This window comes from Vigna umbellata, chromosome 2, assembly GCF_029865625.1.
Source record: "Vigna umbellata cultivar VRB3 chromosome 2, Vumbellata_1.0, whole genome shotgun sequence".
Classification (NCBI taxonomy): Eukaryota; Viridiplantae; Streptophyta; class Magnoliopsida; order Fabales; family Fabaceae; genus Vigna; species Vigna umbellata.
The window spans coordinates 15,575,669-15,592,590 of NC_142166.1; the positions used below are offsets into that span (position 1 = coordinate 15,575,669).

The 16,922-nt window shown below is 34.8% G+C and overlaps 1 protein-coding gene and 1 pseudogene across 1 annotated transcript; both read right to left on the reverse strand.

Moving 5' to 3' along the window:
- Positions 1 to 3,340: 3,340 nt before the first annotated feature.
- On the reverse strand, positions 3,341 to 4,605 carry LOC148203493 (uncharacterized). The gene is made up of 3 exons (XM_088107621.1): positions 4,354 to 4,605; positions 3,808 to 4,212; positions 3,341 to 3,409 (listed from the first exon to the last, which is right to left on the reverse strand). Exons 1-3 carry the CDS (start codon positions 4,603 to 4,605, stop codon positions 3,341 to 3,343), a joined length of 726 nt encoding a protein of 241 aa, XP_087963747.1.
- Positions 4,606 to 7,962: 3,357 nt separating this feature from the next.
- On the reverse strand, positions 7,963 to 16,459 carry LOC148203494 (uncharacterized; annotated as a pseudogene).
- Positions 16,460 to 16,922: the final 463 nt, after the last annotated feature.

The following is a 16,922-nucleotide window of genomic DNA, read 5'->3' on the forward strand; positions in this document are numbered from 1 at the left end:
AAATCAATTTATAATATATAATTAAGTATAAATCTTATTTTAAGGTTTTGTAGAACTAAATTATATTTAAAATCTATTTCTTAATAATTAAGACTTTAAAATATCTCATTTTATATTTAAATTCAATTCACATATTCAAAGTAGTCAAATTATACAATAATTCTGCTAAAAAGAAAGAAGATAATACAAAACAATATAATAAATAATAAAAATATTGAATTAATATCATTTTTAGTTGGGATGAATATTAGATCTTTTTACAAAAAAATGGTGTAATTCAAAGTTAATATTACAAAACTTAGGCATTTTTTTAAAAATATTTTTTTTTATCACCACGAGTAAGTCATGTTAATTTGAGTACATATATTGTGACGTCCCAATATATAATAAAGTCATCATCATGCATAATATAGGAAAGCAGTCAAGAGTAATTAGGATTTCAGTCATCCTTAGAATAGTGTGGAATTGAAAACTAGAGTATTAGAGTTTCTCCCCGGAAATTACAAAGAATTTAAAACTTTAGATGCATTAAAGTCCTTCCAAATAATATGAGTTCATGGAATTAAAAGCTAGCAAATCTAAGTTGTAACACTGCCGTCCCCATCAAGAGTTGCTTCCAAAGTGTCCTCCTCGCTCTCTGCTCCCACCCAAGTGGATGATCATCGCAAAAGGAAACATACACAAGCAACAACAACCAAGCAAGCAAGGGTGAGCTAGATATAAAATCATGTTATAACAGTCACAGACAACATGCAAATAAAGACAAATACAATACACTACACACACATGACTTGTTGCACTTAAACTTGACTCATCCGGACTAGAATGATTGCCGAGCTATGGCGAGTTATGCACTCGTGGTGGCCTCTACTGCTTTGCAAAGCCATTGCCAATGGGTTTTACCCTACCACACTCACGAGGTTAGTTCGTCATCATTCACCTTGGGTCATACTGGAAGCACCCAAGACTAGGACCTCCTGCTACTCCTCACCACATGAATCAATCCTCTCTACTTGAGAATGAAAGACCATTGGAGCGTCAGGAAAACCCCCAAGACTGAGCTACCATGCAATTCATTCTAAACATTACTAGGGCACCACCATGAATGTTCTCCTGAAAGATCATGGAATTACGTCCAACACTATAGGGCACCACCATGTGACCTCGCTTTGAAATCCATGGAATTACGTCCATCAACCATACTAGTACAAGCACATATTTTTAACCACCAAACATGTTTCACATACTCACATAATTGTAATATAATCACATTATCGAATCATACTATGCGTTGCAATCATCCCACACACATAATTCAACCCAAAACAAGAGCAAAAGAGGCTGGAACCAAACACTATGAGCTTTGGTCGAGCACTTAAGGCTTTGGTCGAACGGTATGACTTTGGCCTCGCATCGAGAGCTTTGGCCGAACGCTACCAAATAAACCCTGACCGAACGGTACCAAATCAACACCTAACCGAATGGTACCAAATCAACACCTAACCGAACGCTACTAAATCAACCCTGACCGAACGCTACCAAATTACACCTGACTGAACGCTACCAAATCAACACCTGCCCGAACGGTACCAAATCAACCCTGACCGAATGGTACCAAATCAACCATAATCAAACGATACCAAATCACCACCTGACCGAACGCTACCAAATAAACCCTGACCAAACGCTACCAAATCAACACCTAACCGAACGCTATTAAATCAACCCTGACCGAACGCTACCAAATAAACCCTGACCGAACGCTACCAAATCAACACCTAACCGAACGGTACCAAAACAACACCTAACCGAACGCTATTAAATCAACCCTGACCGAACGCTACAAAATAAACCCTGACCGAACGCTACCAAATCAACACCTAACCGAACGCTACTAAATCAACCCTGATCGAACGCCACCAAATAAACCCTGACCGAACGTGTTCAAGACCGAACGCTAGGGGTTTTGGCCGAGCATGTAGAGCTTTGGCCAAACGGTTTGATCTTTGGCCGAACACTAAGAGCTTTGGCCGAACGGTTTGATCTTCGGCTGAGCTCTAAGAGCTTGGCCGAACGGTAGGAGCTTTGACCGAGTACTGAGACCTTTGGCCGAACGCTATGAGGCCGAATGCTACCCAGATATAGGGTAACTAAAACCGAATGGTACTGACCGAGAGCAGCACCAAACCGAACGATATAAGACTGAGAGCAGCATAAGACCGAACGGTCAGCTGTAGCATTCTACAACAGAAATTTTAAGTTCCACAATTACTCATACAGATTCATACAAAACAAGGTCACTCTAAACACAAATTTGTTCATCAAACAACAGAATATTACAGATCTCAGCACATGTATTGTTCATACAACCCATAGAAAAGTATCTAGCTCCCCTTACTTGGGTTTCTCCAAGCACAACTATTGAAATTGTCCTAGCAGTACCCTTGACAGCACAAGAACTCAACCTGCCCCGATCGGAAAGAAGAAGACGTTCGATAGATAATACATATCTTACAGGAGTATTAGTAGATTAAGAGATAATAGAAGAACTTACCTCAGGATTGTTCTCAATGAAAGGGTCGAGTGCTTCGGAGCGAGGGGGCTCTTCACTTCCTTTATTGATATACGCTTCATTGACGGGAACTTCTTCACTAGCAATTTTTTCACTAATTTCTTCACTAGTAATTCCTTCATTAGTAGAAGGATCTTCTTCACTCTGTTCCATTTCTGTAGGTTCATCCTCGATTACTCCTTCAATTTCTTATTCATGCTCTCCAATTTGTTTTTTTTCAAAAACTGATGATGGAGCTGCCAAGTACCAATTTCGCTCTTTATTCATGGACTCCCCCTGGAGAGCATAATTGTGTACTATAGGAGAAAAGAAAGGTTCAGATTCTAGGAAAGTCACATCCATAGTGATATAGGTTCTATCGGTGGTAGGATCATGACATGAAAATTCTGTAAAATTTGAAACACTTCATCTTTAGTCTTCATCAAATAAACCCATGTCATTCGTGTGCAATCATCGACAAATATTACAAACCAACGGTGACCAGATACAATAGTCCTAGGGGAAGGTCCCCACACATCAGAGTGTATTAGAGCAAAAGGAACACTGCTTTTATTCAAACTCATATGATAGGAGGTTCTATGGCTTTTAGCCAGAATACAAGTATTACATGTAAACTCAACATTTTTCAAATTTAAAAATCAATCTGGAAATAAGTTTCTCAAATAATCGAATGATGGATGTCCCAACTAACGATGCCCAAACCATATTTCCCGTTCTTTGCCACTGACCCGGTGGTGCACATGATATGCTTCTCCTTTGTTAAAATCATCAAGGTAGTATAGCCCCCCCTCCCTCCCTCTTAGTACCACGTCCAATAAGCTTCTTGCCGAGAACATTCTGAAGAAGGAAAAAAGTAGAGTACATCAATAGCACACAATTGAGTTCTTCAGTTATTCTACTTACAGACATTAATTTATTAGATAGTGTAGGAACAAGAAGAGTGTGAGATAAGGAGAGTGAGGGTGATAATGTCACAGTTCCAGCACTTGTGACCGGATATGTAACTCCATTTGCATTTGCAATGCAAGTCCTACGTGGTGGGGTTGAATGAGAGAAGTTTGTGGGATCAAAAGTCATATGGTATGTTGCCCTAGAGTCAATAATTCATGCATTTGCATGTTGAGACTTAGAACTACAAAAACCTTGACCGCAGTTACCTGGTTCCATTGAGACGGAGGAGCTGGTCATAGGAACAAGCGACAATCAAGACTCGGCAGTGACTATCGCAACTTTACCAGTGCCTCCTCTAGTGAAGTGGTTTCTTTTTTCTTCTTAGCTTGCAACTCATGCCACCATTCTCGATACCCATGTAACTTGAAACAAGTTTCACGAGTATGTCTAGTGTTTCCACAATGTGTGCACTTTCCTCCATCGAATGGGCCTTTTGACTTCAAGACGGAGTTGTGTTTCCCAGCCACTAGTGTTGGTTGTTGACCAATTTTTGAGCCTTTAGTGGCCATAACCGCACCACTTTTTATATTCTCTACCCCAGATGTCATCACGGTCTGACGAGTGTCCTCTCTTAGAACATATGGATAAGTCTGCTCGATCGTGTGAAATGGCTTCAGTTGGAGTATGTCACTTCGAATCTTATCAAGTCGGTCGTCCAATCCATCGAGAAAGATATAAATTCTTTCCTCCTATAGCAAATCATTGTATTTTTGTATATCTTTCCTGCATTCCATGGGATTAAGACGTCAAAACTCTATCTCACGCCACAACCCTTGTAGATCATTAGAATATGTTTCAATCAATCCCCCCTTCTGCCGCATCCGGGTTACCTTCCGTCGAAGGTCATAAACCTGTAACGTATCATATCCATCAAAGTATGTCGTACCAATGGCGTCCCATACCTCTTTAGCGATTGGAAAGCGGATAAAATTCCCCACCAGTGAAAGATGCATTAAGTTGATCAACCATCCTTTCACTATCGCGTTCTCAGTTTGCCATTTACGGAATGCGGAATCAGTTTTCGATGACGGAGGAAAAGATCCATCAATATATCCCAGTTTGGCTTTGCTTGAGATGTACATCTCAGCCACCTAGGACCGTAGGGCATAGTTGGAACCATCCAACTTGATGTTGATCGGTACTATTGAAGAATCAGAGATTGACGATTGTGATGTGGGTTGCGCTTTCGAGAAAGCCTCCGTCATTTGGCCGTAAGATTTTCACAAATGGACTCGGCAGCAGAAGCATTTGATGGCTGCACCGTGGAATCGCCATTCGCTGAAGAATCTCCCATTTCGGATGAATCACCCATCTATTTAGAGTTGTTTGCATCCCAAGATTATGCTCTTGATACCATGTATTAAAACTGAAGGTATTTTATTCACCTTAATCTTTTATTGAGTCGTTTACAGAGTATAAATAGATATAGGGAAGAGGAATTTTAGGCGCTTTTCTAGCCTATTCACGATGCTCCTAACTAAACATAAGTTTATCCCTTGATATACGTGATTTGAAAGCAATTACAATAAATGTTCCTAATTTTATGAGATTATAATGACTCATGCCAACAACTGAGACATGTGACAGTTAACACACCTTCTCCCTAGTAATTTTTGGAACAAACATCTGAAAAAGAAGAACTCTAGTTACTTCAAGAAGATTACAATTCTTTTCGTTTTTGTAACCCTGTTTTTGTTTAAGAGTGTTTACACATGTTAGTTCATGAACAATACCATTATGAGACAAATAATTGAGAAATTCATTATTCAAATATTCACTACCACCATGAGACCTAATTCTTTTAATATTTTTTCCAAATTGATTTTGGACAATACGGAAAAAATTAACAAGGATTTGGAAAACTTCTAATTTGTGTTTCATAAGGTATGTCCACATGACACTAGTACAATCGTCAATAAAGGTAACAAATCATTTGGCTCCAAAATATATTCTACGATAGGTCCTCAAACATCATAATGAATTAAATCAAATGGAGAAATACTCTTTTTATTACTAATAGGATAAGATGCACGATGGTGTTTTGACAACTTACAAATAAAAGACTCAACAGACTTCTTGTTAAACAAATGAAAAAATAAGGATTTGATAAGATTGAATGAAGGATTCCCAAGCCTTTTATAGGTAAAATCGTCTCTCCCGTAGCAAGGTCTTGAAAAAGACAATAAGTTGAAAAAAATGTTATTGAACAATTTAAATCATGTGTGACTTTTCTCTTAAAGATAAAACTATTAGCTAATTGTGGAACATGTAAAACATCCTTTAATACAATAGATGAGTCCAAAATTATACTCACAAAGTCGCATATAGGTATACCCTGACCATTCGCAACTGTAGTAAGTTGTTCTCAATTTGTTTTACCATATGAGTTGAAGGACACATGAAAAGGTGGCATATGATCAGTTGCTCCTGAATCAAGAATTCAAATACCTTGAGACACATGACCAACAATATTGAGATAAATCTTAGCTTTCATGGATAGAGTACAGGATCCAGAGGGCTTACTCATTGATTCAACCATTGCTTCCAAACACTCGAATTACTCTTTATAAGCTTTCATATCAAGAGACATAAATGTTTTTCCCCAAACTGAGTTGTCTGTGCGAGAACAGAGATAGAGAAGAAGCTTGAAGCTTTTGGGTTTGCTCGCGAGAAATATAAAAGAGAAGAGATTAGGAAAAAAAACTCCGAATAAAGTTTTTTAGAGAAACCAACAATTGGGAAATTGGATTTTTAATTAGGATTAGGTAATTTTTTTTATTAAAAGCTTTCCCCTTTTTAAGAGTAATAAAAAGAAAATTTAATTTTAAAAAAAATAAATTAAATTATTATTATTAGTTTTTGCAAATAATAGATATCTGCGAGTCGGATAGTATAATACTGACACCCAACCCGTTTAGAAACAGGTATTAAAATACTCGTTATTCGTTACCTGCAGATAATAAATATCTGTGTATAGTAACTATCCGTCATGGATTTTATCCACAATAGTAACTATCCATAATGGATTTTATTCCTAGATATTCGCGGACGCAAATTGTTTTTTCTTTCCCTAATCACAACCAGTAATATTCATTCTTTTATATGCTTTCAAGATTTTAGAAAATAAAAATAAAAATAAATATTAAGATGATGGATAATCTTTTTAAATAAATCTTCATTTAAAATGCTTTAGTTTTAATAAAAATATACAATTTACTTAATTACATCTAATAGTAATTATCAAGATGAATTATTCATTTTAATTATTTTATAAGGGTACTAATAATAATCACATTATCAGAATTACTCTTAAAAGTCTATGTAATAAACATGTAAATAAATAGAAAAAAGTAAGTAAGGGTTACAAAAGAACATGCTAAATAGGCTTTCAACACTAGGCCCAACATGTTTCTCCTTTCTATTTTTACTATTATTCTTGGATTTGTTTGAGAGTAGAACCGCAAAACTTCGGCGGAATTTCATAGCCAAAATAAAAAATGCCATATATTCCATTCCATCACAATGGTAACATATGATATGACAGTGTAGTAAAAAGATTTGCAGTCATTACAACCCATCACTTTTAAATGAGATTGGTTTCTTAACCATTTTTTAAGGCCCTACTCCTTGATAAGAAGCACGTTGATGTAGAGCAATTCAAAGCCCCTTCCACAAATGAAAACAAAACAAACCAAGAATTAAGAAAATGATAATTGGAAAAGTAAAAGAGAAAGCAAAAGCAGAAAATTATATATTACTTCTTTAAGGAGATTCTTTTCAATTGACCTTCTATCTTATATCTCAATTTCCTCCCAATCGAGAAAGACAATGGAAACAAAAGCCCAAAATCTTTGTATCACCTTTCCTATCTAACTAGTCCTTGGTGAAAATCTTTATAGTCAAATTTCCCAAAGTCAAGTTGAAACTAACCCATTGTTGAAAAATTCAATTTAATCCAAATTAAATTTTGCAATAATAATTATAATAGTGATCACTGACAAAATTCACATACAGGTTACCTTGTATCAAACTAGTAAACCAAAGCTTACAAGTTACAACACACATTAAACAATTGTTTTCTTTTCTTTTTTAAGATCTCTTCCAACATTTTATTAAAAAAATGTTTCTCTTTTATGCTAGTTCAAATTCGTAAGTTAAAATGTATATAATAAAAAAAATTCATCAGAGCAATCAAAGCCAAGGACAGATCCATCACTGTTAAAAAGAATTTGAAAACTTTATTCATTAGGAGAAATTTTCTTTACATGTTTTCCAGATGAATACAATATATTCCTACAAGAAAGAAGTAAGCTAAAATCACTGAAAGATAAATCATTTTGGCTTTATCTAATAACCAAAAGCTAATAAACTAGAACTGCATGTCCCCTTTTGTGTCAGATGTTATTGCATAGAATCACATCAATCTAAACAAAAAACCTTCATGCATCAACCTGAGTTAAAGCTGGACCATCAAAATAATCTTCAGCAAAGATGCCTATGTCTTTGAAAGAGAAGTTTGACCAGTACTCCATATCTAAATCTGAAAACTTAACGTGTGATAGATCCAACTGTGAATGCTCCTTCTCTGTTTCTGGGATGGAAAACTCATTTGGTATTGAATTTTCCAAAAATACATGAGAGGCATTGCAGTCTAATTCCCTCTTATCTTCTGTGTCAGAATCTGAACTTATAGGAGAAGGGTGAAGGCTGGGTTGATTACTTATTTCTTCTTCAGGACAGACCACAACAGCCTCACAATGAGTAACAACATCCTTATTACATGTTGTAACAGATTTATTGGTTGCTGTTCCAGGTTGTGTCTCTATGATTGATGAGGTGGTGGGAACTTGTGAACCTGTAGCTGTGGAATTCACAATTAATGATTGAGTCCCTAATGGTGGGAGCACGTTTAGACCTGAGAGAGAACATGAAATAAAAGAGTTAAAATTAAATTGAAAAGATATTGTATGCTTAACATAGACAGAAACCATTATACCTTTAACTTGATTTTTCTTCCCAGGTGGTCTACCACGAGGTTTTTTTTGCAATTGTGGGCGCATGTATTGCTTCACTATTCTTTCTCTTGTTAGACTGCTGCCCGTGTATTTTGTTGTATGTGTTTGTGTTCTGAACAAAGGAGGTGGTACCAGTACACACACCTAAAAAAATAAAATCAAAACTATAACACTTCGAGGACTGTAATTTCAGGAATGAAAAAAAAACACCAATGTTTAAATTCATGTACCTGAAGGGGTTTTATTCGTAACAGGAATATCTATTGGGATTAGCCTCTGAAAGGAACGATAAGCATAGACGACATTTTGCACTTCCTGCACCAATTTCTCAACTCTGTACTTTTCTTGCATGATCGCAACCCTTTCTTGATTCAAGATTAAGTTTTTTCTCTTCAAAAATATATAATCATCGAGTATATGCTTTAAATTTAACGAAGGCTTGTATATCTAGAAAACAAAAAAGGAAAAATTAAATGAATTTGGTTAAGAGAGAAAGAGAAAAAGAGTTGTGCATTGTTAAAAGGAGAAAAAGAAAACCTGATTGAATGAGGAACCGGCGAAGAGGGAGGATGCTTCCATGCGGAAGGTGGCACGCGTATGCGATAAGTTGTTGGCGCAGAGATACTGGTCTACTATGAATGCAACTTGACTCGGCGAAATGTTAACCTTTCCGAACGATTCTTCCACTCCCAGGCTTTCTTGCATCATCATTTTTTATTTCTTAGAATGCAAGCAAAGAGAAATCGTGATGGCACTGTGTGAGGACAGTTTGTATTTAAACACACCAGTTTCCCACCTCTTGAATAATTTTTTTAAAATATTTTATGTTTTTTTCACTTTTAATTTCCCCTTATCCTTTTATTCAATTCTTTTCTTCACTTCTATTTACTTAAAAATAGTTATTCTAAACTCTAATCACTCTTTTGAAATTCCAAGAAAAATCTATTAATTAGATTCAATTATTCACTCTCAATTATAAATAACTTATATTTAATCAAATCTATGTTAATATATCAGTAAATTAACAATCTTTTATTTTCTAAATTTATAAATATTTTTTAAAAATTATTCATTTTTCATCCAAAATAAAGTATATTTGAGATTGTTACTTTTAACCCACTACCTAATCTAATTAAAAAGTTGTGTATTGAAAATAAATTCTCGAATTGTTCTTTTTTCTTATATCTTTTGGTTATAAAATTACAAATAGTAAAATGTTTATAACGCATTAGAAAATTCTATGAAATTGTCCATATTTGTGCATAGTTACATTTATTATTAAACTTTCAATCCTCAATTCATGTTGTAGTACTAAGGAAAGGGTTTCAGTAATTAAATGGATTTGAGAGGATTTAAAGTTAATTTTTTTATTGTTTATTTCAGTGGATTTTGGAAGTAAAGTTTGTGAGAATTAGTGTATAATTTGATTGATGTGACAGATCAAAAAATTTTACTTCCAAATTCATTCTCACTTACCTCCAAAATCCACTCAAATATATAACAAAAGATTTACCTTCAAATCCTCCCAAATTCATTCAAGTGAACAAGGGCCAAAATTTGAGTTCTAATTACATCAAACTCATCATTCAACCTACTAAGGAACTTTATAATGCAATCTTCTTTACCAATTTGTTTTTCGTCGTTGCTAGCTACATAAACACATTTAACACTGGATCATGTGGTGGAAGACCCACTGCACAAGGAGGATTTTCATTTTAGTTATTACAAGAACTTAATGTTTTTCCTGCCATCATGGGAAATGAAATATTTAAAACTCTTCAAATTCAAGAGCTATAATTGTAAAATACAGATAAAAAAAAGTCACAAGGGACAAAGAAAATTAAGACTTGAGAAATAATTTCTTCTTCGTTTATTCAATTTAATAAACAGAAAAAACCAGTAACAACATATATAAGTGTTTGATTGTTCGAGACCAAACACTCCTATTAGCATAAAACCTAACGGGGTCTTACTAGGGATGGCAACGGATCGGGTCGGGCACGGATAGTGCCTACCCGCAACCCGACCCGACAAAAAAAAATCCACCCGCTACCCGACCCGCTACCCGCACGGATATCCGCTTAAAAAATATCCGCGGATATTTTAAAACCCGCGGATATCCGTGGATACCCGTGGATATCCCATAAATATTTAAAAAAATATATTTTTATAAAATATTATAATAAAATTTAAATAAAATTACAAAAAATATATAAAATATAATATATATTTAATTAAATATAAATTAAAATTTAATTTTAATTATATTTAACTTTATAAAATATAAATTAATGTTAATTTTAATTAAATTTAACTTAATAAAATATAAATTAAATTTTTATTTTTATTTTTTGCGGGTAGCGGATATCCGTGGATACGGATAGTATAATACCCGCACCCGACCCGTTTATAAGCGGGTATTAAAAAACCCGCTACCCGCAACCCGCGGATAGTAAATATCCGCGGGTACCAACTATCCGTCGCGGATTTTATCCGCGGATATCCGCGGGCGCGGATTTTTTTGCCATCCCTAGGTCTTACTTACTGTACACCACGATTTCTTAATTTCCCCTTATCCTTTTATTCAATTCTTTTCTTCATTCTATTTACTTAAAAATAGTTATTGTAAATTCTAATCACTCTTTTGAAATTCCAAGAAAAATCTATTAATTAGGTTCAATTATTCACTCTCAATTATAAATAACTTATATTTAATCAAATTTATGTTAATATATCAGTAAATTAACAATCTTTTATTTTCTAAATTTATAAATAATTTTTTAAAAATTAATCATTTTTCATCCAAAATAAAGTATATTTGAGATTGTTACTTTTAACCCACTACCTAATCTAATTAAAAAGTTGTGTATTGAAAATAAATTCTCGAAATGTTCTTTTTTCTTATATCTTTTGGTTATAAAATTACAAATAGTAAAATGTTTATAAGGCATTGGAAAATTCTTTGAAATTGTCCATTTGTGCATAGTTACATTTATTATTAAGACTTGAGAAATAATTTCTTCTTCCTTTATTCAATTTAATAAACAGAAAAAACGAGTAACAACATATATAAGTGTTTGATTGTTCGAGACCAAACACTCCTAATAACAAAAAACCTAACGGAGTTTTACTTATTGTACACTAGATTTCTTTCCAAATCCATAAAATTTTCAAAATAACCATTTTACTGTTTGAAAAATTGTCTTCCAGAATTATGTTCTAGAAACGTTACGGAATTTCCAGAATTATATTTGCTAATGAAATTATAGGAACATAGTTTTCGAAATAAATATTTCAGAATAGAATTTTTCATATACATGTATTATAGAATAGATTTTTGAACAAAAAAGTTTAAAATAATATATAATATCTTTCGGAATGAGGTTTTTTAAATACTTCTAATATATTGTGAAAGTCATTTTTAAAATATATTTGGGAAAGAGCTTTTTCAAGATGATTTTTTTTTCTGCATTTTTTTCTTTTCTATGTCTAGAACATTCATTCTCGTCTTCTTCCTCTGCAGCAGTAATGATGAAAGCGGCGGTGATAGCAGTAATAATGACAATATGACGATGTGGTAAAGTGTTAGAAAATATTTGAGTTTTTTTCTATTAAGTCAAGCTTCTAATCATTTAAAGGAAAATTTCAAGAGCTCGGTAGCATGCTATATCAGAAGGGTTGTGAAAAATTTTCCATTAACACTATTCAACCCCTCCCCCTTCTAATGTGTTTTTGGTACTTCGTTTATTTTGTTAATCCCAATGATAAAAATACTAGTTATACATCAACTTCTGAAAATAAGAAGATGTCCAAATCCAATAAGAAAGGATAAAATGCTAGATGGGTACCCAAATACGAAATAATCTTTCTTGCAAATATGCTTAACAGTAAAACAGAAACCCTGGTCCTGGTAATTGAACAATGGGTGCTCATGACACATGACCGGGAGAAATGTGTATGTTCCAAAGTCTAAGGAGTAAGAAGGGAGGAATAGTAATCTACGAAGGAAACCAAAAAGGCAAAATAATTGGCATTGGAAAGATATGTACAGACATTTCCCCCTTTATTGATAATGTATTCATTAACATAATTTGTTTAACATAAGTCAATTATGTGACAGTGAATATAATGTTGTTTCCGAAAAAGGCCAATGTAGAGTCATAGACAACAAAGGTCTACTAGTATTTTCTGTTGATATGCAAGGAAACTTATACAAGATAGACCTAAATGAGTTGCATGCTCAAAGTGTTTCATGTCTAGTGTCTATAAAAGATGAGGCAATGATATGGCATCATAAATATGGACATGCAAACATGAGATTAATCTCAAAGTTGCAATACCATGACATTGTAAGAGGGTTGCCTAAAGTGTCATTCAACACAGTCTTTTGTGATACTTACGTGAAAGACAAACATGTCAAAGAATCTTTTAAATGTAAAAATGTTATTTATACTAAAAGACCTTTTGAGTTGTCTCATATAGAAGTATTTGGTCTTACAAAAACCACATTTGTAAGTGATAAATGTTATGGACTAGTAGTAGTCAACGACTTCACTAGATGGACATGGGTAAAATTCTTAACCTATAAGGATGGTGCTTTTGACACCTTTTCTAAACTTTATAAGGTAGAAAATGAAAAAGATTGTAAGATTATGACAATGAGAAGTGACCAATGGTGGAGAATTCGAAAATGAACATTTTTAAAAAATTTACAAAAATTCTTAAATAAATCAAACTCATAAAAGGATAGAAAAAAAACAAAGAAAAAAATCATTACAAAACACAACATCCATTTATTTGAAAATTGAAAATTTTATAAAAAAAGAACAAAATAAAATAAAAATTAACAAGTCTGAATCTATTTCTATTGAACCTAACTATCCGCCTTAGTTTCACTCTTCTCCAATTTCCATCTTATCATTGAAGAAAGAAATAGGGAGGGAAATCCTAGTTCACCTAAAACTTATATATTTTGTGGGACCATTTTGATGAATAATATAAAGCAGTAAATGTAAGGTTCTATATAAAACCAAAGCCGTTTTTGGTTAGTATTGGTTGAACACACTCAAAACACCTGCTGTTAATTGGTCATTGTCTTGTTGCATTCTTTCTCAATCTCACAAGTTCTTTCTCCTTTCCATTTCTTCATTACTGTGTACACAAATATTTCCCAAAACTATTGTCAAATTATAAATCAATTTATAATATATAATTAAGTATAAATCTTATTTTAAGGTTTTGTAGAACTAAATTATATTTAAAATCTATTTCTTAATAATTAAGACTTTAAAATATCTCATTTTATATTTAAATTCAATTCACATATTCAAAGTAGTCAAATTATACAATAATTCTGCTAAAAAGAAAGAAGATAATACAAAACAATATAATAAATAATAAAAATATTGAATTAATATCATTTTTAGTTGGGATGAATATTAGATCTTTTTACAAAAAAAATGGTGTAATTCAAAGTTAATATTACAAAACTTAGGCATTTTTTTAAAAATATTTTTTTTTATCACCACGAGTAAGTCATGTTAATTTGAGTACATATATTGTGACGTCCCAATATATAATAAAGTCATCATCATGCATAATATAGGAAAGCAGTCAAGAGTAATTAGGATTTCAGTCATCCTTAGAATAGTGTGGAATTGAAAACTAGAGTATTAGAGTTTCTCCCCGGAAATTACAAAGAATTTAAAACTTTAGATGCATTAAAGTCCTTCCAAATAATATGAGTTCATGGAATTAAAAGCTAGCAAATCTAAGCTTGTAACACTGTCCGTCCCCATCAAGAGTTGCTTCCAAAGTGTCCTCCTCGCTCTCTGCTCCTACCCAAGTGGATGATCATCGCAAAAGGAAACATACACAAGCAACAACAACCAAGCAAGCAAGGGTGAGCTAGATATAAAATCATGTTATAACAGTCACAGACAACATGCAAATAAAGACAAATACAAGTACACTACACACACATGACTTGTTGCACTTAAACTTGACTCATCCGGACTAGAATGATTGCCGAGCTATGGCGGGTTATGCACTCGTGGTGGCCTCTACTACTTTGCAAAGCCATTGCCAATGGGTTTTACCCTACCACACTCACGAGGTTAGTCGTCATCATTCACCTTGGGTCATACTGGAAGCACCCAAGACTAGGACCTCCTGCTACTCCTCACCACATGAATCAATCCTCTCTACTTGAGAATGAAAGACCATTGGAGCGTCAGGAAAACCCCCAAGACTGAGCTACCATGCAATTCATTCTAAACATTACTAGGGCACCACCATGAATTTTCTCCTGAAAGATCATGGAATTACGTCCAACACTATAGGGCACCACCATGTAACCTCGCTTTGAAATCCATGGAATTACGTCCATCAACCATACTAGTACAAGCACATATTTTTAACCACCAAACATGTTTCACATACTCACATAATTGTAATATAATCACATTATCGACATCATACTATGCGTTGCAATCATCCCACACACTTAATTCAACCCAAAACAAGAGCAAAAGAGGCTGGAACCAAACACTATGAGCTTTGGTCGAGCGCTTAAGGCTTTGGTTCGAACGGTATGACTTTGGCCTCGCATCGAGAGCTTTGGCCGAACGCTACCAAATAAACCCTGACCGAACGGTACCAAATCAACACCTAACCGAATGGTACCAAATCAACACCTAACCGAACGCTACTAAATCAACCCTGACCGAACGCTACCAAATTACACCTGACCGAACGGTACCAAATCAACACCTGCCCGAACGGTACCAAATCAACCCTGACCGAATGGTACCAAATCAACCATAATCAAACGATACCAAATCACCACCTGACCGAACGCTACCAAATAAACCCTGACCAAACGCTACCAAATCAACACCTAACCGAACGCTATTAAATCAACCCTGACCGAACGCTACCAAATAAACCCTGACCGAACGCTACCAAATCAACACCTAATCGAACGGTACCAAAACAACACCTAACCGAACGCTATTAAATCAACCCTGACCGAACGCTACCAAATAAACCCTGACCGAACGCTACCAAATCAACACCTAACCGAACGCTACTAAATCAACCCTGATCGAACGCCACCAAATAAACCCTGACCGAACGTGTTCAAGACCGAACGCTAGGGGTTTTGGCCGAGCATGTAGAGCTTTGGCCAACCGGTTTGATCTTTGGCCGAACACTAAGAGCTTTGGCCGAACGGTTTGATCTTCGGCTGAGCTCTAAGAGCTTGGCCGAACGGTAGGAGCTTTGACCGAGTACTGAGACCTTTGGCCGAACGCTATGAGGCCGAATGCTACCCAGATATAGGGTAACTAAAACCGAATGGTACTGACCGAGAGCAGCACCAAACCGAACGATATAAGACTAAGAGCAGCATAAGACCGAACGGTCAGCTGTAGCATTCTACAACAGAAATTTTAAGTTCCATAATTACTCATACAGATTCATACAAAACAAGGTCACTCTAAACACAAATTTGTTCATCAAACAACAGAATATTACAGATCTCAGCACATGTATTGTTCATACAACCCATAGAAAAGTATCTAGCTCCCCTTACTTGGGTTTCTCCAAGCACAACTATTGAAATTGTCCTAGCAGTACCCTTGACAGCACAAGAACTCAACCTGCCCCGATCGGAAAGAAGAAGACGTTCGATAGATAATACATATCTTACAGGAGTATTAGTAGATTAAGAGATAATAGAAGAACTTACCTCAGGATTGTTCTCAATGAAAGGGTCGAGTGCTTCGGAGCGAGGGGGCTCTTCACTTCCTTTATTGATATACGCTTCATTGACGGGAACTTCTTCACTAGCAATTTTTTCACTAATTTCTTCACTAGTAATTCCTTCATTAGTAGAAGGATCTTCTTCACTCTGTTCCATTTCTGTAGGTTCATCCTCGATTACTCCTTCAATTTCTTATTCATGCTCTCCAATTTGTTTTTTTTCAAAAACTGATGATGGAGCTGCCAAGTACCAATTTCGCTCTTTATTCATGGACTCCCCCTAGAGAGCATAATTGTGTACTATAGGAGAAAAGAAAGGTTCAGATTCTAGGAAAGTCACATCCACAGTGATATAGGTTCTATCGGTGGTAGGATCATGACATGAAAATTCTGTAAAATTTTAAACACTTCATCTTTAGTCTTCATCAAATAAACCCATGTCATTTGTGTGCAATCATCGACAAATATTACAAACCAACGGTGACCAGATACAATAGTCCTAGGGGAAGGTCCCCACACATCAGAGTGTATTAGAGCAAAAGGAACACTGATTTTATTCAAACTCATATGATAGGAGGTTCTATGGCTTTTAGCCAGAATACAAGTATTACATGTAAACT